The sequence below is a fragment of the Empidonax traillii genome, unplaced genomic scaffold (assembly GCF_003031625.1).
Source record: "Empidonax traillii isolate 1590-97213 ecotype Southwest subspecies unplaced genomic scaffold, ASM303162v1 scaffold151:size923898, whole genome shotgun sequence".
NCBI lineage: Eukaryota > Metazoa > Chordata > Aves > Passeriformes > Tyrannidae > Empidonax > Empidonax traillii.
The window spans coordinates 164689-192032 of NW_020955344.1; the positions used below are offsets into that span (position 1 = coordinate 164689).

The following is a 27344-nucleotide window of genomic DNA, read 5'->3' on the forward strand; positions in this document are numbered from 1 at the left end:
CTTTGAGGGAGAAGACAATATGCTTTTCATCCAAGTGTGCTTGTGACTGAAGCAGCACTGTTCCCTGGGGAGAGAGGTGATTGATTAATCCCTACCAGCTATTATAATTTCATATTGCTGTGCAGCAAAAAGGTCAGAGCTGCGACATGGAAGCGACCACTGTGAATACAGTTAATACATTTGCATGAACAATCATGGCAAACAAGTACCTTCCTTCATGCACCTAATTTTGAACAGCAAGCCTGCTGTACCAATACAGCCAGCCTTCTGCATTCAGCCTGTTCTCCTAAACTCATCCGTATGTGCAATCAAAATAAATGAGTGATGATCAAGTGTACAGAAATAACCAAGATTAGACAACATTGACTTTGTCCAGACACCCATAGAATTTAAGACCTAAAGCTTTAAAGCAGAGGTATACCGGGGATGCCTAAGGGTTGCAACGGTAAAAGCTTCCATTTCATGCCACAGAGATGCTGTGGTCTGTCTCTCTGCTAAGGCGTTTATGTGAATAAGGCACCACACAGATATTAAAAGGTGTTTAGAAATTATCCAACAGTATGTCACACCACATTAGCACCTGCTCAAGTCTCTAATACCAAAGGCAAATGAGACATACTTTAAAGCTATAAAAGTAGTCCTGACAGACTGCTCTTAAAATACTTCACGTTGCATACAACAGAGTGTGTACGAATATAGGATATCTACCAGTCCTTGATTCTTCTTGATTCTACTGCTTATAGCAATACTGGTAGAGACACAGCTTTTACATACTATATATACATATATATATATATATATATTTCATCTAATAAGAATAGCTTTAAAGTATATAGTAACAATATTCTGTTTAACTAGGTTAATATCCTTTGGTACCAGGAACTTCCTCAATCACTATTATTGAAACAGAGCCATGCAACACCTCCCACTAATGTGTAATATTATTAATAGTATATTAATAATATATTAATATATAATGAATAATGTATTCCCTTTCTCTGCTTCTTTGAGTAACTTTCTTCAACTGGAAATGGGCAGATGGGAAAGTTCTGTTGGTTAGAGCTCTGCTGATATATGCAGAGGGCAAAATATGTAGTACCTGGCAAAAAAGAGGAAGAATTCTGTATAAAAATGTAGTTGTATGCTTGGTTTTATTTATTGAAGTAAAGGAAAAATGCACAGGTTTTATTCAATCCTTCTGAGCGCCGGAAAAAGATTATTTCTTAGCTAATTATGTGTGACTGTGTTTGTGCATATGGGGCAGATACAGTCAGATTGCCATCAGTCGAAGTTCCAGACATGTTGAAAGAAAATAAGGACACTCAGTAATTCCCTTTAATTTCAGACAAATCCGACTCGATCAGCCTTGAACCCTACAGGGCAAAATGTAATTCTCCATCTCCTTGCAGTTTTTTATTTCAGTAGTTTTCTACAGTGTATTAAAACCTGAGAGTGATAAACAGATGGACAAGATGGAAGGCTTTATGCCAAGGAAGAGAAGATTTGGTCCAAATATAGAGGGGTTTGGTTTGGTTGATTCCTTTATTTTAAGAGCATGCAATAGAAAACCCATATTCTTCTTGATGGTGGGAGCATTGCAATACACTTTTTTGTGTAAGGAAAGTATTCTTTGAACAGTATCTTTGGTGGATTTGATAAAATGTCTAGGGGGATGTTGGATGGTTCTTGTGAGGCACGGAAAGTAAATATTTCTATGCCACGTTTTGCTTCCTTGGAGAACAGCTGTATTTTGGATAACATAGGGAAAATTCCATCTCCCTTATGTGTAAGCTCACTTTCAGAAAACTGAGATGTGGCTTAAACTGTATTGATTGAAATGTATGCTACATTTTACAAAACATGGATAATAATTTAGTGAAATAATTGTATAGTGAGGGCTATTTTTTTCCATTTACAGTATTTATTTAGTCTTAACTTCCATGGCTTCTAGAGGTGTAGATTAATCATTGCCAGGGAACATTCCCAGGCCTGAAACTTGACCACCTAGCCTATTAAATTGTTAGACCTGTGCCAGTGATGGCTTTGGCCTGGGCAAACTATCACTCGTCCAAAAAAATTTCTGGGCATGATTTGTAAATTAGCATGGGCCAAGAACTATTCCCAGTAAGTAATTTGGACATTGCCATTTACACTCAGAGAGACTTTGAGAGTAAGGACGTGGGCTTCACCATGCCAGTTGGCCTGGGGAACACAGAACTATCCTGGGCACATGTAAAAAACAAATACAGATAAAACTGAGGGGCCAAAACCAGAGTATTTTTTTTAGTGGCCCATTAACTTGAAGTTTTTAATTTTCTATTTTCTTCCTACAACATTTTTGTAGGTCCTTTTCATCTACATCATAGCTAGCAATGAATAGGAGAGGTATAGCTGCCAAGATTTTTCAAGTTTACTCCTAAAAGCAGACCGAAACATCACCCTTCAGTGCCAGCTCAGGCTTGTGCCAACATTTGGGTGTTCTGGAGATTGTAACTCCCTTCAAGATCAGGTTCTCTGATAACTTTCTGAAAGCAGGCATGCAAATATGAACAAAAAGAAATTATTAGCAACTAGGTAGTATATCTGTGTCTGCCCTGCACTGAGGATCTGAGAGCACATGGCATATGGGAGCATACAAACCTGAGAGCTTTCAGACCAAAGAACCTCATAAAAGAAGGTGCCAACATATCAGGAGCCTGGGAAAGCAGGCAGAATGAATCACTGTCTGGGGACAGGTGGTTGGATCCTGCCCTGTACAAATAATGGGAGGAAATGCTATAGATCTTTTGTAATTCCTCTCTCCCTCTGACCAAGGGCTCTTTCTCAGTGTTTTTCGAGAACACTCTCAAATAAGATGGGTTTCTCTAAGGAAGACTGCTGGGAGATTCAATGGATTTATAGGAGGGATTAATTCAAACATCCTTGTGCTTTCACTCATAAACAAATGAAAAAGGTCCATTTTTAAAAATGGTACGAACATTTTCCATATTGGTTGTGATAAGATGATATTAAGGAACTTATATGATTACCAATATTGAAGTGAGGTGGGACCAGTTTTAATGAAATAAAATTTATATTTCTGCTTGCTCCCCAGGCTTGCAAACTCCACATAAAGCACATGATCATACTTTCTGGAATCAGAAAAAGGGTGGATTTTTTTGACAACTGTTTTGGGCTTTTACTCACTGGCAGCTAAACCTGCAATTCAGTTTTCAGTTTGCAGTTTCTGGAGCAGAAGTGGTTTTCAGAAAACAATTTATCTTGCAAAATTTAATGATTTTAAGAAAAGATCTGAAATAATACCCTCTGAACTCTCCAAGTCCATATTTCCAAATATTGAATCCACATCAACTATTGGAAAACAAACTAATTCAAATAACCATTTTAAACTATCTATTTTCCTACAGATCTTGCATCTTCTCTTGTGTTATTAAAGAATCTTTAACCTCTTGGCAGACCAACAGAATGCCTTATCCATCATTCATAAGATGTTATATTTTTGTACACATAGTTTACATGTAATTATTAAAATACTGCTCCTCATATGCCTCATCAACATTTATTTCTGCAAGTAACAGCATTATTTCCATAACCTCTGTATATCAGACAGCAGCTGGAAAGAAAGGGGTCATTGCTCACTGCACTGCAGGATTCTCTGGGCAGGACAGAGCATTGTGTCTCCTTGGACAGGCCAGTGCCTTGGGGATGCCCACCACCATCATGGAGCTCAGTAGGTTTCTCTCTCTTCAGTGTCTGGGACTGCTCTTGAGGGAGTGTCAGGGATCAGCTCCTGGCCTTTGCCAAGATGTGCTCTTTCATCACTGTCAGGGATGCTAAAGGGCTAGTACTGGAACCAGCCATTGCATCTCCATTTCTCTCAATCACTAAGAAATGCAAACCACATAATAAATTGGCTGTAGGCATTTGTCTGGCAGCTATCTGCAATGCTGTAGTTGCTACTAAGCCCCAGGTTTAAAAAACATTGTGACCCTGAAAGGAAGTACAAATGCTAGAAAATAAAGTCCTGAAGGTTATGGAGAAATGCCTGAAAGACAGGAATTGTCCAAATCAAAAGTTTTAATTTTATTTGAAAATAAGGAAGTTGGAAAAGTACATTTTTGTGAAGAAAATTACCTATACTGATGGATTTGGCAGTGTTAAGTTTACAGTCAATCATCTTAGAAGTCTTTTCCAACCTAAGTGATTCTATCATTCTATGATAATTCCTACCAGCTTCATGTTTTGACCATGCACCAAGACAATCTTTTCTAGAATTATTATCTCATAGCCACCAAGCTCATAATCAGTTTTTGAATCCAAATGTGTCAGTTCAGTTTTACTTCATCAAGTGGGCCTCCAAATATTTTCATTTCAGAAACAGTAAGTGGAGAAAACTGTGATACTAGTGTTTGTTTCCTACTTTTTCTTCTGTGTTTTGTCCTCTTGATAGCATCACCTTGACTAACAACACAGAAAGTCCTGGGCTGTCAGGGTGTGCGCAGTGCATGCTGGCTGGGATTTGGAAGGGTGAGTGATTAGAAAAAAAAAAAAAAAAAGAACAAGCCATTTCTGGAATTCCCATAGTTTTATGTCTGTGCAGCAGCCTAGACCTGAGGTTATGCTACTGCCTAGGGCTGCAATCAACTGGACAATCAGGAACAGAATGTTTTCCATTTTTTTTTTGCTATTTTTTTCCAAATTCAGCCAATAATAAGCAAAGTATATTAAAAGACTATAAGCCCTCAAATTAGGTTTTCACATGTTCTTTTGATCTAATCTGCAGACTTGGCTGGTGTGTGTTGATTCAATGTCTACATGTATTGCCCCTGCCTTAAGAGTCAAGGTTTCCAAAATGTACAGTTGAACAAACCCTTTGAAGTGATATGGAGTGACACTGAGAGACAGGATGGTTCTGTCCATGCCATACTCCTGCTGTAACTACAATATATTAGTGATCCCCTGGTGCAAATAATACATGCAAATAACACATTACTGATCCCCTGGTGCAAATACTACATTCTAAGTGTTGTTTAAAGACTTAAGAGTCAGTTGTGACAATGTCTTGTTGCGTGCTTTGGGTGAAGTCATGACAAGAGAGCAATGCTGAGAGTTTCACTCTAGACTGTAGTCAGCACTTGCTCTTTTTTTGTGCTTCTACATCTGCCTTGCCTGAATTTAAGAGCTAATCTTCTTCCAGAAATGCTGTGCTCCAGCCTAAGGACCCTACATGTCTTTTCTGCTGTGCTGAAATAACCCAACTGCAGTGCTAAAAATAGGAAAAGCAGCTGGTGGGGCTTAAAAACTTTACTCTCACAAACCACATTTACTTCACATCATGCTTTCCGGGAGCTCTTTTTAGGATTTCTATGTGATTTGAAAGATTACTTCTATAGAGTCTTCTTCTCTTAATACCTGTGAGCAGTAGATATTCATTTCAGGTCTTTCAAACCAGTACATTCTCAAGAGTACCTGTTTACTGTCATGGGTGAAAAACACGGATACATGGATCTGTCTCACTTTGTATTTCCTCACTGATTTTTACTTTATGTAAATATTTTGTAATGATAGCCTCAGCCTCACTCTTCTTTATTTCAGTGAGGTTTATGGTCTGGTAGTACTGCTACAGTCAAATGAAAAGTCTCCATATGCTGGAGCTGCCCCATTGCTAGATGATGTGCACAAACAGGTTACTTCTTGATGCGGACCTATAGGTCTGTTCTCAGATGGATATAGATCTCCTAGGGGAGGTTAAGTTGTCTTCTTTCAATGACTTTTGGCCACACTCTCTGTGGGACAAAGGCAGGAGGAAAGGCCCATCAGCCTTCCAAAGCAGATGGAGTGCAGTGGAACAAGCAGAAGAAACAGGAGCAGACTCCCCTCCACATCCCCAAGGAGGTTCAGTGGTTCCAATGCCTTTAACTGGGGCAAGCACAGGTGGTGGCAGGAAGAAAATTTGTGTGTGCAGAGCTGCTGAGTGACACTGTGCCTGTCTTGCTGCAAACCTGTATGGCATCAGAGGCAGCTGCTCTGATTGGGGGATGAGGGGCCGCAAAAGGCTCCAGTGAGGATGCCTACTGCTGCCTTAATACTCCAGACCTCTGGCAAATCCATGCCTGACACTGCAGTAGGTCTACTTTCCTTTAGTCAAGTCTTGCTAGCTAAAGTCTCTCAGGATGAGGCTGTAGACCTTCCCATGATACCTGCAACAGCTATTTTGCATAGTTAAAAACTTAGATTTACCACTGACTTTTACACAAGTTTCTAATGATGCAATTAGCTGATATTATTCAAGGCTATAATTTTAGTTATTGCTTGATGCAGTTAGATATTTAATTGCTTATTACAGTTGATTACTTACATTGATTACATTACTTTGATTATAGGGTTTGCTGTGTCTTGATTATAATAATGTTGTGCCATGTGAGTAATTAACGTTTCCACAAGAATGCAAGAAATGTTTAGTCTGTTTCTCACAATGTAACTCAAATAAAAGAAAAACTCCTGCATCTCCTCTCTTTTTCCTCAAAGTAAATGATATGTAGTAAATAATATGTAGTAAATATATAAATCTGTACGTATATTACTGCAAGAAATGTCATTTTGCAAGACACTAGCCTTAAGACATCTGAAATACTGAATATCCTGCTGACTGAAACATAGGAGCTCTTTTGATAATAATGCTCTTTTGAATTTCTTTTACATTAAAGAGGAGGGAAAGAGGTTGCACTACATAAACCTAGTTGAGTAATATCTATATATTGAATATCTACATCTACAAATAAAATGCTGGAGGCTTAATTAATATTGCAGTGTTGATTTTGATTTTCAGGGCATGGCACAAAACATACCTATTATAATTTAAGTAACACCTTTATGTATGAAATCTTTATGTTAGGTATTGAGCAGAAAAAAGACAGAAAGCATGTGTTTATGCCCAGCAATTTGCCATCAAAGTTCCTTGTTATCCCTGTAGACCCCCAGCAGCACACATGACAACACACTAGAGGCCAGCTGACAGGGCTCATCCAAATGTAAAGGACTGCAGGACTAGGCCCCAAAATACAGGAGAGTAAAAAGTCCCTGATACAAGCCTCAGGACTAATGGAAAGATTAAACAATTAGTGAAATGGTTCACGTATACCCCGACCGTTCAGGTACAATAAGCTTCTCCCCATCTCCACTGGCTTGTCATTTTGAAGCTCACATGCATTTCAGAAGATCAGAAATGTGGAAATACATGGTGTTCAGTGCTTGAGAGGTAAAAATGCCACTGGATATGCTGGTGGCTGGGAATGTGGAGAGAACTGCACTGAGGCATATACACAAGAAAATTCTAGGGAAATCTGGTAAAAAAAAAATCTAACTATGATACCTTCTTGGAATGTATCATAAAAGACTAAAATATATTACAAGTGTGAACTTCCATTAACTATCAGTGCTTTTGCAACACATTTTAATAAGCTCTTAATAGAGCCATAAATAATCACCAATCAAAACTTTGTTGAATCCTGGGAACACACTTTTCATGGACATTATATGCAACTGAACAATCATCCACCTACAAAGAGAAAAATTCCTGCTACATGATATTATTATTCATACTGGTCACGGTTTCTTCTTAAAGACGAAGCAAATAAAAACTTCTGCTAGTGCAAATTGCAGCATACTTAATCACCTTTAATTTTAGTAGATCACTTAAATTATAGTAGAATTTAAGGATTTTTATGTACTTTGCTAATTTAAATCCATGTGAATTTTGCTTCTTGTTTTAGTACTCCACTAGTTTTATTTTTATTACTCCCCTGTTTTTCCTTTGACAAATGATGAAAAAAAATGTCAAGTATTTTTGCTGTAGTCTGAAGTCTGTAGGTGGTTACTTCCTCTCCCTCTATGTATCTGTGTAGAAGCTTTGAATTTTTTTCATAGAATAGACATCTGTGGTTGGTCTAGAAACATTTCTGAGAATAGGAAACAATTAAGGAAATCATCTTCTGCTGGCAGTGCATGAGAGATTATGCTTTTTGGAGCAGACTGCAAGCCCTTTGCCCCAGTCACCCACCTTTGTTAGGATTAAAGTGTAATTAACTTGCTTTGTATGCTTCGCAGAAATTCCATCATGACTAGTGCTTTGTAAAGTAAAGATGGAAGTAAAGATGGAAGTAGACAGTAAATATCCCCTGATCCAAGCTGCTATTCTACACTGCTAAACAAATTCCACCCTCCCTGCCCCCTCACCTGATTTTTGAATGCATAGAAGCCTACAGCCTCTAGTATAGAAGACTACAGTCTATGTACAAATGCAGAAGACCATAATCTATGGAAACTACAATACCAGTGTAATTTTAAACTTGGATCAAAATCTTCTCCCTTTTTCATATCTCATATTATTTCTTGCAATAATAATATGATGTTAATATCAGTAAAATTTGTAGAATTTCCCTCCGTATCTCTGGAGCTGATTCAGAACATCCTCAGTGGTGTACATACCTATCTAAGTACCCTGGGAGCAAAGCTAAAAGAAAATAATATAATGTTCAGAGACAAAGAAATTGGAAGTGCCAGATTTGCTACTGCCCCAGTGCACTAAAAATTCTTCCCTGTTGTACATTGACATTGTGCTCTTTGTGTAACAGGATCATGCAATTAAATGGCAGTGGCATTTAACCATTAGCTTTCATATTATCGAATGCATGGGTCATTCTCTTAACCTTTTCTCAGAGCACAAACTCCCAATTTAAAATAAATGAGTAGTCTTCCTCCCTCCCTACTGCATGAACTGTAGCAAGATACCTCTTGCTGCATCCACACAGAATTCTTCCCTCAAAGCTGCATTGCTGCAACTTGAGTGGCCAAGTAATGACTTCAGTGAGGGTCCTCACTATGGGCTGTTACATCTCAAAGAGGGAAGCCAATGGACCAGTGTTTATGTCAGTGGCCTAGGGGATGATGGACCAATCCTTGTTTTGGTCAGCAGTGAAGGCATTTGTCCTACACTGTAGTGCAAATAGGAAAGGAACTGGGAATTTCTCTTTTTTCCTTCCCATCAGCAAGTGAATTGTTCTTTGTCAGCATGTGTGCTACCTAATGGTTTAGATATTTCTTTTTGATTGGCACAATACCAGCCCTTTTCCCTCAGGAAACAAGTCACAGCAGGAAAGAAAAAAGGGATTTTAAAGAATTCGCAATTTGGCTAAACCTGAAAGGAATTTCAGAGGAAAAATAAGAGCTGTATAACCAGGGGGGTTTATCCCTGCCAGTGTGAGAGGCTCTGCAAACTGGAGGGGGAATCTTAAGAGGTTCTCAAAAAAAAAATGGTTGCCATTATTTTTCTTACGGCAAAATATCTGGCAACCAAACTAATGCATACTACCAGCTCCTCTGCAGTGTCAGTATATTCAGGCTGTATGCATCATACTTACCTGTCTGGAAAGAAAGGAATATCATTGCAGATCTGTGGGTACAAAATCCCTGAAGCTCTTCCCTGTCTCCATATTCTAGACAGAAATCCTTAGTGAAATGACAAAGTAATTGTCATTGCCGCAAAGCCCTTGGATGCATCCAACATAGTAATCATTGGGTTGTCTTGTATGTTATCCAAGACATGAGGAATAGTGGTTTTAGTAAAGATGTTATTTCAGTTACATTCATGTTAAAGACTGCGTTTTCTCTGTTGATCTGAAGACCAGCAAACCTAGATCAGAAATCTTGATAAGTCATTTTCAGATGGTTTTAATCAATGAACCCCTAAACATTTTCCAGCAGGGAACAGGTTGGGGCCCCATACAGACAGATCTGTAGAGAAGAGGCAATAGAGTTTTCACCTTACTATAAAAATAGTTCACAGGACCCTTTTGGAAGGCACTGCTTTAGAATGACCTTCTGAATAACAAAGGCTAAATAATTTCATCCCAAGACATATGCATCAAGTTCATAACTTCCAGATAAGCTTCACTAGATCATATAAAAAGAAGATTGGGATTGAAATATTTCAGTGATGGAAAACTATCCATAACCTTGACAAAGATGTTTCCATAATTCTTTATTGTCAAAACTGTGTCTGCTTCATGGTTTGAATCTGTTTAGCACTGACTTCAAATCACTGCATTTTGGTTTTGTGCAAGAGACTAAAAGTCCTCTGCTATCACGTAACCTTTGATCACACAAATATCTTAGAGAGGACAAGATCAGTTCACCTCTCAAACTTTTCTTTGTTAAATAAAATAAATCAAACTTCTGAGTACTGTTTCTGAAAGGTACCACTCCAGATTTTGGATTTTTCTTCTCTGAACTTCTTCCAAGTCACTTTGCTTACACCAACACAGCTTAGCATTATCCGTCTAGTTCAGATTTGGTTTCAAGATAGCCTATGAGGGTGGTCTGTTGTGTTGAGGACTTCAAAGGACTTCAAAGCTGGATGCAATACTCCAGGTTGGGTCTTCAACAGAGCAGAGCAAAGAAGCAGAATCACCTTCCCTGACCTGTTGGCTATACTTCTCTTGATGTTTTTATGGTATATGCTATGCCATGCTATTATATTAGCGAATCATACAGGATGGAAATGGAATTAAAAGTAATTAGCTAATTTTGTCTCATGTGGCAGCATGGAGAGAGTAAAATGCATTTAGTGTTGTTCTCCAGAGAATCTACCTAACTTAATTCCAATTCAATTATTCTCTGAGTTGTGTTTTCTCCCACCAGTTGTCAAGGTAACAGCTTTTTAGACATGGAACACAACTATTTGTTTTTTGCTTCAAAGGAAAGGCCAATAGGCTCACTCAGAACATTTTCAAATTACTTCTCAGAACATCTGGCCTGGCCTGTATTATGCAATTCTGTGGTCTGTGTTACATGTCATGGGCTTGTGAAGTCACCCTAGTACTTGCGAAGTAGTAAAATGCAGCTGTGCTCAGTAAAACTGCGGGTCACTCCTGCTGCAGTTCTTGCCCAAGTGTTGTAGTGAAAACTCAAAACAACAGAGCAAGACGCAGAGGAACCCAGCTTGAAGCAAAAATGTGGACAATATGGACAGGACAGTCCATATGCTGTCCCTTCACTGCACCACATAAAATCAGACTCTCTTACAATCACTTCCTTTTAAAGCAAGTTCATGTCTGACCATAAACTGCGTTAAAACAGAACTTCAGCTGAGACAATATAGCAATAATTGATGATAAGGTAAATAAGGGTCATTACCAAAGTCTTGGGCTTTATAAACAGAAAATTCAGCCCAGTTCATGCTTAAAAGCAAGCCAAAAACAGTAAGTAAGTGGCAATCAATAGAGCATTCAAGCATTTTTATTCTTTTCTTTTGGTGATAAAAGACATTTAGAAGAGAAATCTAGTGCATCTTTAAAAATAGCTGAACCTGAATCTAAATTCTTTGGCAGCAATCTGTTAGTTTTCGTACAGCTTGAATGTAAAATCCTGCATCTAAGCTGGAATAACCCCAGGCAACCATTGGCAAAGAAAAAGAATGGATATGTTCATCAACAAGTTGAATATAAACTAGCAGGGTGCTTTTGCAAAAGAGATGGCCAACCACACACTGGGCTGCATTAGCAAACTATTACCGATATGTTGGAGGAAGTGATTTTTCCTTTTAGAGAACACACACGAGGCCACATCTCAGTATGGCAGCCAATTTTAATCCCTCTCCAAGTCAAGAAAGACCTTAGCAAATTACAGTCTGACCAGTGGAGGGCCACTAAATGATCAGGGAGGGGACTGAAAGACAGGATATACCAGAATGGGTTCTGTATCAGGAATATTGTGGGCAGCAGGACCAGGGAAGTGATTCTTTCTGTGTACTCGGCACTGGTGAGGCCACATTGTGAGTACTGCATCCTGTTCTGGGCCTCTCAATTCAGGAAGGACACTGAGGTGCTGGAGCGTGTCCAGAGAAGGGCAACAAAGTTGGTGAAGGATCTGGAACACAAGTCCTGTGACGAGAGGCTGAGGGAGCTGGGGTTGTTCAGCCTGGAGAAGAGAAGGCTCAGGAGAAACCTCATCACTCTCTACAACTACTGGACAGGAGGCTGTACCCAGGTGAGGGTTGGTCTCTTCTCCTGGGCAACTAGTGACAGGATGAGAGGACATAGTCTTACGCTGCACCAGGGGAGGTTAGACTGGACATTAGGAAGAATTTCTTCACAGAAAGGGTGATTATACACCAGAATGGACTGCCCAGGGAGGTGGTGGAGTCACCATCCCAGGAGGTGTTCAAGAAAAATGACTGCATATGGCACTAAGTGCCAGGGTCTATTTGACATGGTAGTGTTCAGTGATAGGTTGGACTTGATCATCTCAGAGACCCTTTAGAACCAACTTAACTGATTCTGTGATTCTGGCTGAAGGAACAGGGCTTGTTCAGTGAGGAGAAAGGAAGGGCTAGGGATATATTTATGGCTGCACTGAGCAACTCTAAGAATTGTTACAGAGAAAACAAAGCTGAAGAGGTATAGAGAAAGGATAATGGCAACAATCACTAGTTGCAATTTCACTACTGTATCTTTAGGTGTTCTCACTGGTATTATCCCAAGTTCTTCAGTTCTTTTTGTTCTTTTTAGAGAATCCCCTCTGATAAGTCTGTCTGGATGTGGTCTGTGAGTTCCACTCTGTGATCAAAAGACAGTTCTTACAATCAAGCAGAGAGGACTTCTCCTGCCTGAGCCCTTGGTTTCTCCTAGAGCTTTCAGGCATGTCTGAGTCCCTTTATATTCCATACTTCAGGAAAATGTGACTGGCCATGTGTCAGTAACAATGTTCCATGATTCCCAGATGAGCATGTGAAAAGATACACATCTTAAAATCTCTGCCCATGCTTTTGCTACCTGCCGTTTTCCTAACCTTCTCAGGAAGCTCTTGCAGGCAATTTCCTCACTTCATAACTGGATTTTTTGCTTCTGGTTATTTTAGGTTCTTCCTGGAGGATAACTGCAAAGCCAAGGGTCATGTGGCAGTGGCCGAGGATTGCAGTCACGGATAGGAGGGTAGTATGTACTGCAGAGAATGTGTACATGAGGTGGGACAGGGGATGTCCTTGTGTGGTGAGAGGAGGCTGTTGAATGATCTCCATTAGCACAAGTGGGCTATTCTCATCTGCTAAATAACAAAATGTCTCAAGCAAAGATGAATGCACATAATGAATTCCTGTGATCACCATATTTTTCTGAAATAACATCACTGCACAGTAATTTTAGTTTTGATTTGCTTCACTTGGTTCTGGCTTTTTTTTTTTTTTTTTAAGGTGAATTACATCTGCATTATTTTTTAAATAAGCTACTGCTATTTTAAATCAAGTTATTTTTCCTTCAGTGTTCTTAATTTTATAAGTGGTGTGCTCCAGAGTTTTCTATAAAGTAAAGTGAGTCTTAAATAATTTAAGTATCTCTTCTCTGAAATATGTCTCTTTCCTGAAAGAATTGTTATAAATCTTATGCCTTCTTGGGAAGAAAATAAAATAGAGAAAGCATTTTATTATTCTGTTCACTGTTTTACAAGTGCAGGAGAAAATGTGCAGCAATAATAGTCTCCATTCCACACTGGGCACACATGAAGAAAAATCTATAATTATGTGATTTGTCCTCTTCACATCCTTCCCAGCTAGAATGAAGTTAAAAACAAAAAGAAAAACAGGACACATTTCTTACCAAATTGATGTGAAGGATGTTGTATTTGCTCTTGGTCTGAGGACTGCTTGGCTTTAGCTAGCACTTCTCCTTTCAGGAGAAAAGGGACCTGGAGCATTGGTATTGACATCCTGATACTGGAGACAGAATAGTCAATGTTGCCCTATTTCTTCTCTCAAGAAGTTTATGGTTTTAGTGTAGACTTAAGCACCTGCTCTGACATGCCAAGCGTTTGTCCTTTCCCTCACTGGAGGACAGTTTAGTTCAACTCTCCAGTAGCTATCCCCAAAGGCAGTGGCCAAAGTGACAACAGCACAACACAGGTCTGAAAATGGCTGGTACTGGCCTGTACAGAATGGACTGAAAGTGGCATTTGCTGCTTTTCCTGTAGGAAATGAGTTGTGATGCAAAGAGGATGTAATACAATGGCAATGACACTGTAGTCTTCAATGCACACATTCTTTTGGTAAGGCCTCACCGTTAACTGTAAGTTAATTTGAGAGTGTACTTACACTATCACCCCTACAGACTCTCCCAGATGTGTTAGAGAAACTAGATGATGTACACCTTTATTTCACCTTATGCTATAAAGTTCCTTATTAAACAGAGGAGGAGAATGAGACTGAGTGTGATTATGTTGAGATGCAAATTAGTTTTTCAACAAAAGGTACTACAAAGTATTTCTTTGTTCTGTAGCATGTGAAGGAAACCAGAAGAGACAGATATGACAAAACTCAGCCCAAATGTAAACAGCTGGAAACGGTTTTCCATAAAGCTTGTCATGACATCACTGAAGCAGATTCATGTCATTGGGTTATACACCTCCAGCACTCTGGGGAATGGCTGCATAGTGACCAGTCCCTTCCAGCCTCCAGTCCTGCTCAGATGATGCAGTCATACCCAGTCGCTGATATAACCAGATACAGAACTGCCCCCGAGAGCAATGACTTTGTGCCTTGGTGTTCTCTGGCCACTTGCTGACCCACTTTCTTCCCAGAGAGCACTGCAATGAACCGAATCACTTTTAATTCATAAACACACATCAAGGGCAAGCCACGACAGCAAGCAATATCATGCAGCTAATTATATTATAATGCAGAGAAAGCAAATATAAACTCTAGGTATTGCATATGAAACTCCGTTTCTTCAGATATAAGGCTATGTTAATATTCTAACATGATATTGTTGCTTGATTTAGATAGGAAGCAGTGTCATTTCTAGGATAGCTAAGTAACATATGTGAAAGGAGCACAGAGCCAGGAGAGTGCAAACTGACAAAGGAAACACCTAGAAAGGTGACAAGAGAGATGCCTCTCTCTGTGTTTGAGATTGAGCATACACTGTCCTCTGACACAGTAACTCGCCTCAGAGAAGGCAGATCAGTGCCTAACCTGAGCCATGGGGGGCTGTGGCTGCACAGCTGCACTGCGGTTATAAGGTGTAAGACTGCACAAGTGCCACCTGAACACTTTCTAATGATCACACCAAAGCGGGACAAAACCAAGGCTGGTTCCTGGGAAATTACTGAGTCACGGAATTATCGAGGTTGGAAGAGACCTTCAAGACCATCTAGTCCAACCATCAATGCAGCACCACCATAATCATCCCTAAACTATATCTCCAAGTGCCACATCCAGATGCCTCTCGAACACTTTGAGAAACGGTGACTCTACCACCTTCCTGGGCAACTTATTCCAATGCTTAACCACCCAGTGAAAATTATTTTTCTAACGTTCAATCTAAACTTGCCCTGGCACAACTTGAGGCCATTTCCTCTCAAACTTCTGCTTGGAACATGGTAGAAGACACCCACCACCACCACCTCACTACAACCTCCTGTCAGGTAGTTATAGGGAGCGATGAGCCTCCTTCTTCTCCAGATTATAAAATCCCAGTTCTCTCAAGCATTCTGGGACAGGTCTAATATTTGAATAAGTGGCAGTGGTTTTCCAGGGCACAACCACAGAAATTTCAGGAGCACGAAACCTAAATAGAAATCTGTTCCCCTCCTCTTTTAAGCAGCTCTCATGGAAAGGCTCCTTGGTCTTACGCCAGCCAGAGACTGAGTTATATCAGGTGTCATCCAGAGCAACCACAGGGCAAATGCAAGTAAAAGCAGGTCACTTCAACATCAGGCAGGCTCTGTGTAGCACAAGGTATGATTACAATCCAGAGCATTTTTCCATGTTCACATTGCACACTTCATGTGTTTATACTAATGGATGTCTCCTTCCTTGTGCAATGCACATGAGGTTCTGATATTCACATTTGGTTTAAAGTCCTCTTCAGTAACAGCAAAAAAGAAATCCATTTACAACTTTATGCTCCAAGTGGTCCAAAGCCTAATTATTCTGATGTATTTGCTAACAGAAGTTCAGGCAGGGTTCTATTGATGCCAGTGGAGTTATGCTGCCCCTCAATGAATGTAAGCAGAAAGATGAACAGGCCCACGGTACTTCAAAGCAGTGAGACGGTCATACACAATCATACTTGCTGTATTATGTAGCACACTATATTTGACCTCTAATGTCTATTAACACATATGACTACTTATTTTCTGATGATTTTGGAAATCAAGGATCAGTTAAAAGCTTGGATTCTGATGGATTTTTAAGTATAGCAAGCAACACATTTCTAACATGTAAACTGGCATATTCAAACCCCCTGGAGTGTTCTGGTGCTCATCAGCATCTGGTGCATTCCAAATACTTACCATGCCCACAAAGCCTTTGTGCAACAGGAAACAAATTGTGGTGGTTGTTGAAGTGTCCTCCTTTTTCCAAGCAGATACGCCTTTCAGCATGCCTTTCATATCACCTCTGTATTTGGAATCTCCAACAAGAACTATCAATAACCATAATATACTGCTAGACATAAACCAAAAGAAAATGCTTTTCTGCTAGAAAATGCATTATTAATCAAAATTGAAAGACGCCAAAATCACTATACTTACTATGTGTCGTGCTGCAAACACTCCATCAACTATTGCACAACAGAATGCTGCTACCACACCGAAGCTGATAAACACGATGGAGGCTACCAACTGCAAAGAGAAAAACAGATTAGTAACGTTTTCAATATAATTCTTTAAGTAAAACAATTACACTTGCTTTTCTAATAATCCTAAGTGACGGTTCCTCCTGTTGTAATTCACTTTAGATCAGTGTGTCAGGATGACAGTCATGCACTAGTGAAAAGGCAGAAATTCTTGATGCTGGTTTGACAGGCCATCAAGTCTACTAGAAAAACTTAAATCTTTCAAGAGAAAATTAGGTCAGCTGTATGAGTAATCAAATTCAATGGTGATTTCTTCCAAATCACCTTATTTAATAAAATAGCAGTGGTTTCATAGGGAGCATGGCAAAAAGTCATGTTCCTGTTGGCTGCATAAATCTTTAGAGCTTTACTGCAGTGGTAGCATTTCACATCAACAGATAAAGACATGGTAGTAAGTAAATAAAATAAAATAAAATAAAATAAAATAAAATAAAATAAAATAAAATAAAATAAAATAAAATAAAAATAGCCTACGAACTATCAGAAATCTTTTCCTATCCCAAATAGCTTATGACAGCTTATGCCACAACTAAAGTAGAGACTCATAGGACTGGTACCTCTGGAAGGGGTGTGGTGTGCTGCTTTGGCCCTTCCCCTTGTTAGGGCTCCCAGCCTACCTCTCAGTCTCAGATTGGGCACAGCAGGGCACAGCAGATCTCAGTGTATGCCCCAAATGAAGCACAGACATCACACTGTCAATGCCATCCAGCTCCAGGATGGACTTCCTGCTGCTGGCCAAGGCCAAGCCAATCAGGAGTAATGGTAACACCTCTGTGATAACATATTTAAGAACAGAAAGGTATTACACAGAAAGAACTCCAGCCAGGGGAGAGTGGAGTGAGAATATGGGAACAATCAGACACCAAGGTCAGTGCAGAAGGAGGGGCAGGAGGTGCTCCAGGTCCTGGAGCTGAGGCCCTGCAGCCCGTGGTGCAGCCCATGGTGGAGCAGCTGTGCCCCTGCAGCCCATGGAGGGACATCGGGGTGCAGAGACCCCCCTGCAGCCCATGGAGGAGCCTGTGCTGGAGCAGGTGGATGCATGAAGGAGGCTGTGACCCCGTGGGAGGCCCAAGATGCCTGCTGGAGATCTGCAGCCCGTGGAGAAAGGAGCCCGCACTGGAGCAGGTTTTACCCAGATAGGACTTGTGGCCCCTGTGGAGAACCCACACCAGTACAGCTCATTCGTGAAGGACTGCACCCCATGGAGGAATGACCCATGGGACAGTAGTTTGGGAAGAACTGTTGCCCAAGGGATGGAATCACACCAGAGAGGTCCATGAAGGACTGTCTCCCGTGGGAGGGACCCCACAGGAGCAGGGGAAGGACTCCTCTCCCTGAGCATACTGAAACAACAACTGACCTTAACCCCCATTCCCCATCCCCCTGCACTGCTGGGGGAAGGAGGGAGAACATGGAAGGAAGGAGAGGTGGGAAGAACATGTTTTTAAGATTATTTTACTTCTCACTCTTTTGGTCTGATCCTGTTAGTAATGAATTTAAGTCATATCCCTACTTTAAATCTGTTTTGCCCGTGAAGGTAATCAGTAAGTGAATTCTCACAGCTCTTATCTCTACTTATGAATCCTTAGCTGTTTTGTTTTTTTTTCTCTTCTCTATCCAGTTGCAGAGGGCAGTGAGAGAGTGGCTTTTGTGGGTACCTTGCATCCAGCCACAGCCAACCCACTTACAGTTAATAACTGCAACAGATTAAAAAAATTCTTCAGAACCTGACAGAATGGCATCCTTAATGGATAGAGCACATGGACAAGGGATTCAGTTAAAAATGTGGAACCTTTTTGTTATTTACTAGTCATTAATTACTCCTTCACAACATATATTCCTGAAATTCCCAGGTATAGATTACCAAAATCACATCCATAAAGTTCCTATATCCATTTTGCCTATACAAAATCCATACCTGCATTACCTAAGCACTGTTTTCACAAGTGTAAAATTTGTAAGGCACTACAAGGCCACTTGAAAAATAGACTCTTTAGCTTATGTTGGGTTAAGAACAGTACAATGTCAATAGTGGTAACAGGGGACACAGCATTGGTGGACTTCCTCAAAAAAATTATATTGGGCAAGTAAGAAATTACAGCCATAAAAGCCCACAGCATTGGGCACATAGATCAAAGCACTTGGAGACAAGAGCTCTTAGTGAACTGGAAAAAAGTACAACTCAAAAGCAGAAGAATCACAATGTTTTCTGATACACTCTTTTGATCTCTCATTACCTCATGTCTTATGCAATCAGAAGTGAGTTGGCACTGCCACAGGGATTGCTGTGGAGTTGAAATCCTCAGCATGGGGAGAAAAGTGGCACTCAAAGTGGTTGAGGCAGATGGTACTGGACCTGCTGTATTTCCCCTGCAGCCAGCTCCAGCCTGCTGAAACCTCAAGAAATCACTGTTGGCTGCATCAACCTTCAACCCACTGTCCCTTGGCTCTCCAGTGTGGTAGTTCATGTCTCATGAATTTGGTTGTCCAAAGACCTTGGCATGCAATTCATCAAATCAAGAAGTCTGTGGGCTCCTATCACTGCAGACCACTGGGCTGTGCTGCCCTGTGGCAGCTGCATTTGCTACAGATCCTGATCTCTTTATTTGAAAAAGCAGCAGTGTTTAAAAGTTCTGATTAAGTCATGATTGTCTGATACCTCTATCCTGTTTTTCAACTCATAGCACTCAATCAAATAATTAGTGGGCTTAGCCAGGTGTCTCCAAACTGCCTGAGCTCAAGATGAATTTACTAGAAGCTGACCTCAAGGTGGCTTTTCATTTCACACACGAGCAACTTATTGACGATCTACAGTCCCCAAATCAACGTTTTCCACTCATGGAGATAGTTTAAATCACCTAATGAGTATGCTGGCCTTTCAGTTTCACCACATAGCAATAGGAGATCACATGTGAAGCTGCACAATAAATCACAGTATAGTCAGGAGCTATGGAGTTGGCTTTGCACCCCTCAGTTATGTTGGGGTTCATCTACCCATTCAAGGTGTTGCCTACAGTGAGCAGTCTCTTTCTGTAGCAGTGATATTAAAAACACCTTTGAAAGCAAGAACATTTCTCGACTGAAGTAATATTTATTACAATGCCAAGTGGCAGAATGTGACACTGAGAGGTTCTTATGACTTAAATTGCCTTATATATGTATTCAAATTATAAAAGAACTAATAATACAAGAATAATACCATAAAAGTCCTTAAAATGAAATTACAGATTTATATTCTCTCTCAAGTCTCTCACTGCTTGAGAAACAAGCAGTGTTTCTGAGTCTCTTACTATGACAAACACATAAACAAAGTACAAAATTAACTACTTCTAAAATTTACAGCCAAGACAGGCAAATGAAGTGCTGTTGTAAATTCAGAAGGTAATTTTCCTGAGTAGTGGATGATTGCTGGAGTTGTGAGTTCACAAGCCTAGCACTGTCTAGAAAGAAAAGAAGTGCAGTTGGCTTAAACACAGAGAATGCTTGTTGACAGGTACAAGAAATAGCGCTTTAAAAGAAATAAATACTGATCCATCACATCATCTCACCTCCATTTTTAATAGCAGTATGTTTTGTCAGAAATACTATTCATTATTCATAGCAATAACAGTTATCCAAGAAACAGTTTTTGTTCTTGCTGTTCTGCTGCTGTGCAGCCAGGCTTCTCTACAGCTGTTGCTATCAGAAAATGTTTACTCCAGGTTCTGGTGTGGAATACAATAATTTGATTATTTACAAGGAGCAATAAAACCAGTTATTAAACACTGAAAGCCATACTGTGTGAGCCTAACATTCAAACCCAAAACCCAGTTGTTTAACAGAGGTATTTTAGCAAAAGGGACGGCAAAATAGCACGTGGAACGAGGGACTTCTGTACACAGTATTAACCAGAGAGCTGTTATCTATCTTCAGACATGTCACAGAAATATGAAAACACTCAAAAATGCAAAACTAGTGAAAGGCTGGACTGCTAAATTCTTGCACACTGCCTTCTTTCAGAAAAGACATGCATTTTATTGCAAAATTCACCTGTCTTGGACGACCTACTGTCTTTCGGCAGCCTTACACCACCACTGCCTGCCCTGTCACCCTCCTGTCCAAACAAGACTAGTGAAGGCAACAGGAGACACACAGTGGCCACAGACACTAGGCACAGACTCTCTTCAGCTGCCAGAAATGCACCTGGCACAGGTAGTTGGCAGCTAAGTCTCCCACAACAATTCCTAGGCACGTTTTTGGAGTTAAGAGTTGGCCACGGACTAGACCCAACAGGTAGTTTGATGAGGCCAACCCAGCTGTAGCCACACTCTCATGTAAACACTGCATCTCAGGCCCCCTGGCACTTCATGTGCTGAATCACACGCTGCTGGTGCCATGTCTTCCCGTCCCTGCAACACGCAGAGATGTGCCACCAACGTTTGCCAGCAGACACAGGGAAAACTGCGTTGCTCTCCAGCATAAGCACGTGCTGGAACTTTGCTGGATGTTTACAACAGTCCTGTGAAACACTTCTGCAAGGCTAGCTAGACTCCAGGTCTCTGTTCTAGCACATCCCTGGTTTCCTCATGGCTCTAATTCAGTCCTTAACCTGTCCTCAGCCGAAAGGCACAACTTCTCAGAAAATGACAATCATTTCTAGCACCAGACGCTTTGTGAGATGCCTCATTCACTCAGTCTAGACTAAGTAGATTTGAGACTTGGAAAAATGCATGGATTTTTGTTTTTGAAATCACCTCTGTATTGGATGCAAGTTACATTATATCAAACAGACTCACTTTGCCCATGCTAAATGGCTACTTCTGCATTGCACAGCCTCAGTATCTCCAAGCAATGTTTGTTCATCAAGTCCCTCTGGGATTTTTTTCCAGGCAGAGAAAGACTCAGAATTACGCTCATCAATATAAATTTAGAAACACTGTCATCCAATACTTTTTGCTCTAGAAAGAGAAGTCTTCGCAAAGGGCTGTGTAAATATTATATCACAGGTTTGTAAACTCCTTTTTATCCCCACAGAGGTTCAAGCAAAAGCATTTGGAAAATAAATGCATAGGGCAGTTTGTCGTAGGCTGCCCCTAACATTACATTCCCCAAATTAGAGTTTAATTCTGTGGGCCTTGTTACTGGTTTGATTTCCCTATGTCTCCAAGATCAGAATTTAATACAGGCTTATATAAATCTGCTGCACTTTTTTGGTACTATGGGGATGATGATGTAAGAGCAGAAGTTTACAAAAACTCTTTATCACAAATACAATACAGAGAATGATTTCCCCCCCTGGTGCAACCAATCTCAGCCAGGAGCTGCACCTGTTACCATGGCACCTAAGCAGGTCTGTAAATTAAGAGCCCACAAAACTAAGACAATTAAACTCATTGTATTGCATTTCAGGTGCCGCTGTCAACTATCCACTGCCTGTCTTGTGAGATGGGACTGTATATAAGTGCTTTTAGTTGTGAGCTAATTTACTCTAATTTGGAAAGTCTCTCTCCTGTTTGGCCCCTCACATAACAGCCACTTCTCCTCCCTGCCCTTGAGACAGAACATGTGCTGCTGTAATGAAAACTGAGCTTGGGCAAGGCTCCTACTATGTAGGTTTTCACAGCGGAGCTAATTGGGAGGTTTCTCACTACAGCAGGTAATGTGCTTCACAATTTATGGCCTAACAAGGTGTTTTTTCCAAAGGTTGGTTCTTAAGTAATGGCACTACTGTGACTGAGGCTTCTGCTGGAGGGTTGTCACACCACAGGGGATAGGATTAAGTCATATTCATTGTTCATTAATGCCAATTCCAGTCAGCACTAGTTACAATGACACAAATTCATAATGATGAAAGACTTTCTAACTGCCCCAACTACGCCTTCCAATTCCTAAAGGAACCCTACAAAAAAGCTAGAGAAGGACTTTCCATAAGGACATTTAGTGAGAGGATAAGGGGTAATGGCCTGTAACTAAAAAAGGGAAAGTTTAGGTTAGATACTAGGAAGAAATTCTTAACAGTAAAGGTGGTGAGGCACTGGAATAGGTTGCCCAGAGAAGCTGTGGATGCCCCATCCCTGGAAGTGTTCAAGGCCAGGTTGGACAGGGCTTTGAGCAATCTGGCAACCTAGCAGAAAGTGTCCATAGCACTGGGGTTGAAACTAGACGATCTTTTTAAGGCCCCTCTCAACCTAAACCATTCTGCGATTTTATGATTTTGTACTGTCATGTGTTTAGATCAAGTCTCATGCTTAGATCAAGTGACCAAGTCAAAAAACTACGACTTTTATACAGCATAATCACTGCTGAATCCAGCAAGTTCAGTCATATGCTGCTCAATATTATCAGGAACAATATAGATCTTTGATTCAGGTTTTTTTTCCCTCTCTCTGTTGTTAATAGCACCTCAGGGTATAGAGCTGAGTCTGGGCAGCTGGTCACTGTCATCTGAAATGGTGTCTTGCTCTACAGTCCTTAGTTTGGTTCCCCACTGTCCAGCCCCTTCTCCTGCTCTCTCTCCCAAAGGGTTGCATCCCTGCATACCAACTCCTGTGCTTACCCAAAGTAAGCCACTGCAATTCACTCAATAGGCAGAAATTAATTAAATGAGAACTGTAAGGAAAGATGAGCACTAGACCCTGTGCAAATGAGAATGTGACACCATGTCAGCCATGACAGAAGGGAAGGAGGTAGAAGTGCTGACAACAACTAATAGGTTGTTTCACCTGTTCCATGTAATTTGCAGTCCTAGGGATTATCAAAGTAAAAGCTAGGTTTTAGCCATAATGAATAAATCATAATGACTGGGGTTGTTTTGTTGTTTGTGGTCGAGAAGACTTTTGTTTTACTACCTATGAAGAAGTCTGCTGATTTCCAGTATTGTCAGGGATAATGAGGAAAAATAGCAACATGAAAAGGCCAGTTGGTGTAACACAGGCAGGGGAGAGGTCCCATGAGAAACTTAGGCAACCTCACATGCATAAAAAGCTTGAATTGTTGAATTAATTAGATAAACAAATGGAAAGACTACAGAAGCCACATGAGAGGCATAAATTATTATGCCAAAGAGAAAAAAACAAGATCAAAATCCACTTTCAAAATCAAGGTGGCATTTTCGTTTGAAAAATTTATTTTTTTTTCTTGTCCCACATCCTGCAATTGCGAAAGGCAGAATTTGCAATACCTTTTGTTACACCTTAGGTACTCACAGTTAATTTTTGTCATAGGTAGGCATCAGTAATGCTCATGGGTTTGTCTTTTTCACTTCCAGTGATATTGACGCTCAACTTTTGCAGATAATTCATCAGTTAGGCTACACACAAGGGCAAGGGACCACAGAAGTGTCTGTGGATGGGGAATGTGCAAGAGGGCTTGTGCAGCACAGTCGAGTAAGACAAGACATGAAAAAGAGCACAGATTCTGAGTCTGCTTAGTCCAGCTCCTCCAGGCACACACAGAGATCTTTAGCATAGGGACTACCTCTTTATTAGTCAGATAAACAGACTACCTGAGCTGCTGGGAACTTTACTTATGCCATTTGCTGTGACAGGTAGTTATGGCGATGGGGGAATTTAGCATCTGACCACACTGAGACATGCCCAGGATTGTGTGATGTCTGTGCTGGGTCCCCTGACAGGAGGTGGCTCACACAGCCATTTTTGCTTGCCATTTCTCTTTAGGGTATGAAAGTCCATCGTTCAAAATTGTCCCTTTGTACCTTTGTTGTTAAGCCTCCCAAGCCATCCCCCACTGAGCATCTCTCCCATCCTCCTTCCCTGCTCTCTGCTGGCAGCAGCTGTGCCCTTCTCACAGGTGATAAGTAGAGCAGCTTAAGTCTCTGCAACTCCAGTTACCTGGAAAAGTAGCACGGAAACATTTTGCCTTAACATTGTAGTGTCCAAAAAATACCTTGTATGCTGACGGTTCCCTGGTCTAGGTCTCTCTGTTGATTTCGCCCTCTAGAAATGCTTTCTTGAGCTTAATCCTTAATTTATACCAATCGATTTGCACTATTCTTTCTGTAATTCATCTTGTCTTTGCTTCGAACCTGATAAAGCATTCAAAGATACAGTTTCTGTGAAAAATGCTATATAAAATAAAGATAAATTTTCCTATATTTTTATCTTCAGGTAATGAAAGAATGGTGGGAATTAAATCAATAGCCATTATGAAACATGAAACAAAATTACTGAAAAAGATTACCTGATTAATACATTCTTTCTTCTCTCATAATCTAATATCAGATACAAAACCAGACCTAGAATAGCTAGAAAATTATTTCAATTTGTTTTACAGGGAAACCTTTACTAGAATGACCAATCTACTGAATAAAATAACCTATATCAAGCAGTTTCTGTGCACTTAGACTTTGAAACTGGAGTCATCATTACATTGCAGTCAGAGAGGAATTTGATATATGTGCAAATTAACACATATTAAATTCAAGATAATCCATTCACTGATGAGTAAAATGCTTGTCTTGACTCAGTTAAAAATGCCACCACAGATGATGCAATATCAGGTCTCCTGGGAGAGTCTTACAGTTACAGCCACTGGAGTCCAGGAGATATTACTGAAACAATTAAAAAAAAAAAAAAAAAAAAAAAAAAAAAAAAAAAAAAAAAAAAAAAAAAAAAAAAAAAAAAAAAAAAAAAAAAAAAAAAAAAAAAAAAAAAAAAAAAAAAAAAAAAAAAAAAAAAAAAAAAAAAAAAAAAAAAAAAAAAAAAAAAAAAAAAAAAAAAAAAAAGCCAAGACTAAACTGTACTTGCTTCACATTTTCCAAGACAAGAAACAGATGGCAACCTAAAATAGGTTTGTTTTTTTTTTCCTAGGACAGAGTTACTTTTATTATCAGTACTGGTTTAAGTTCCCCCAGCATCTGAGGACTGCAGTTCATATCCAACCAAGATTACTGCAGTTACTCATTTCCTTCTAGCAGCAGCACATCTCAGCTTCTCTCAGCTCATTCAAACAGCACTGCTCTATTTTCTTCTGAGTTGATACAACCACTCTAATGACTGACCATCTCTAGTTTAAGCAGGTGCAATACATATGGTCTGCTCCACCCATGTTTTCACTCCTTTTAGAGATATTTTTTTAATAGCTGCTCTACTTTTCTTCCTGCCCATTAAATAGGGTGCTGACTGTATGATCAAACCCCTTCCCTCTGTTTCACATTCTTACTGCTATGTAGAGGAGCACTGAGGCTTCTCAAGGCAGTTCAGTGTAGTGGGTTATTACAGGCAATGTCGCTCTCTGATCACCTTCTCCTGGCTTTGCAAGTCCTTGTCTTCCTATTCTAAAGTCACATTTAGAATCAGAGTGGGCATTCCCAAATTATTATTTTGTGTCACGAGATGCCTTTTCGCAACGTACTTTTTTATTCCTTTTCATCTTTTTACATCTGTTTTTTAGCGCTTTTTTTTATGGGGTTGTGTTGCCATATTCTATGGCAAACCACACAAACTGATTCCAGATTACATTTGAGAGCAAAATTATTGGTGAGTTTGGTGCTTGGTTCATTCGTGCAGATGTAAGTATAGGCTGAGGCATACCCAAAACAGGAGCAGCAAGCCTTCACAAAGCAGATGGGTCTGTACTGGCAATCATCTGGACTCTGCTCAGCAGAAGTACAGAATGTGAAGCCTCAGTATGTATTTCTGAAATGGGAATGTTGCAGTGCTTCATCCAAAGTGAAGCAGTAGTTCTTATACAGCCTGCTAAACAGTACCAGTTGTGGTGTTTTGTATGTGGTGAAGCTGCTAAGAAAATTCTCTTAAGGGGTAGACTTTATCATATATAACTTCAGCTACTTAAAATATAAGCATTTGTGTCAGGTGGTTATCTGTGCTTCTCTGTAGTCAGTGGAGAACCAGACACTTCCAGATACTTTCTACACCTACTATGAAAGAGTATGAATTACCTTCTGATGGTATCTTTTTTCCCACTGGCTACAGAGGAAGCCTAGATGAAGAAGTACCTTTGTAGCCAAAATCAGCATCTAGTCAATATTTCTTTCATTCCCTTGATGATGGCTGCTCTGATCTGTGCTTTTTTTTCTCCATTTTGGAATTTCCCTTCACTCATTTGCCTGGGACTTATAAGGGAGAGAGGGGAGTAATGTGGAAGGAGAGAAGGAAGCCTAGAAGTAGATAAAGTGAAGTTGCAAACATCAATAAAAGCACTTATGTAAAAATGGTTAAAAATTATTACACATTTAAGGACATAAAACTCACCTAAACACAGCGTTAAAAGGAAAGGGAACAAAAGTGAGAGAAATTTAGGTTCACTGACCAGCAGTGCTGACATTATAGTCACATCCTTTCTTTCACCGATGCTCTTTTATTGATTAAACTGGAACAAGCTCATTTCATCACTTAAACAGAGATAGCTGTTCAGAGCTGTAGGAGAACAATAAACCAAAAATACATAGCACACCATGTGTCACAAAAATTTGTGCTTCGTGGTAAAAAATGGTGTAATTGACGTAGATCAAGACTGTTGATTAAGAAGTGTTTTTACACCAAAGTCTATGTTTTAATAAATCATCTTTCACTATATAGTGACTGCCTTGGTTTCTCAAGACACACACACTCTTTACCAGAAATGCATTACAATTACAAGCTTTCATGTAGTGAATTTCTACCTGCAGAGTCTGGAAGATTGTAGCTGGTCATCAGGGAT

At 40.0% G+C, this 27344-nt stretch overlaps 1 protein-coding gene across 2 annotated transcripts in view; it reads right to left on the reverse strand.

Annotated features, from left to right (window-relative positions):
• Positions 1-27344, reverse strand: part of TMEM255B (transmembrane protein 255B) — a 68621-nt gene that overhangs the window by 20666 nt on the left and 20611 nt on the right. For both annotated transcript variants that reach the window (XM_027884651.1, XM_027884650.1), the window contains exon 4: positions 16582-16671. In XM_027884651.1, coding sequence (XP_027740452.1) covers positions 16582-16671 — 90 coding nt within the window. The remainder of the gene's footprint in view (positions 1-16581; positions 16672-27344) is intronic.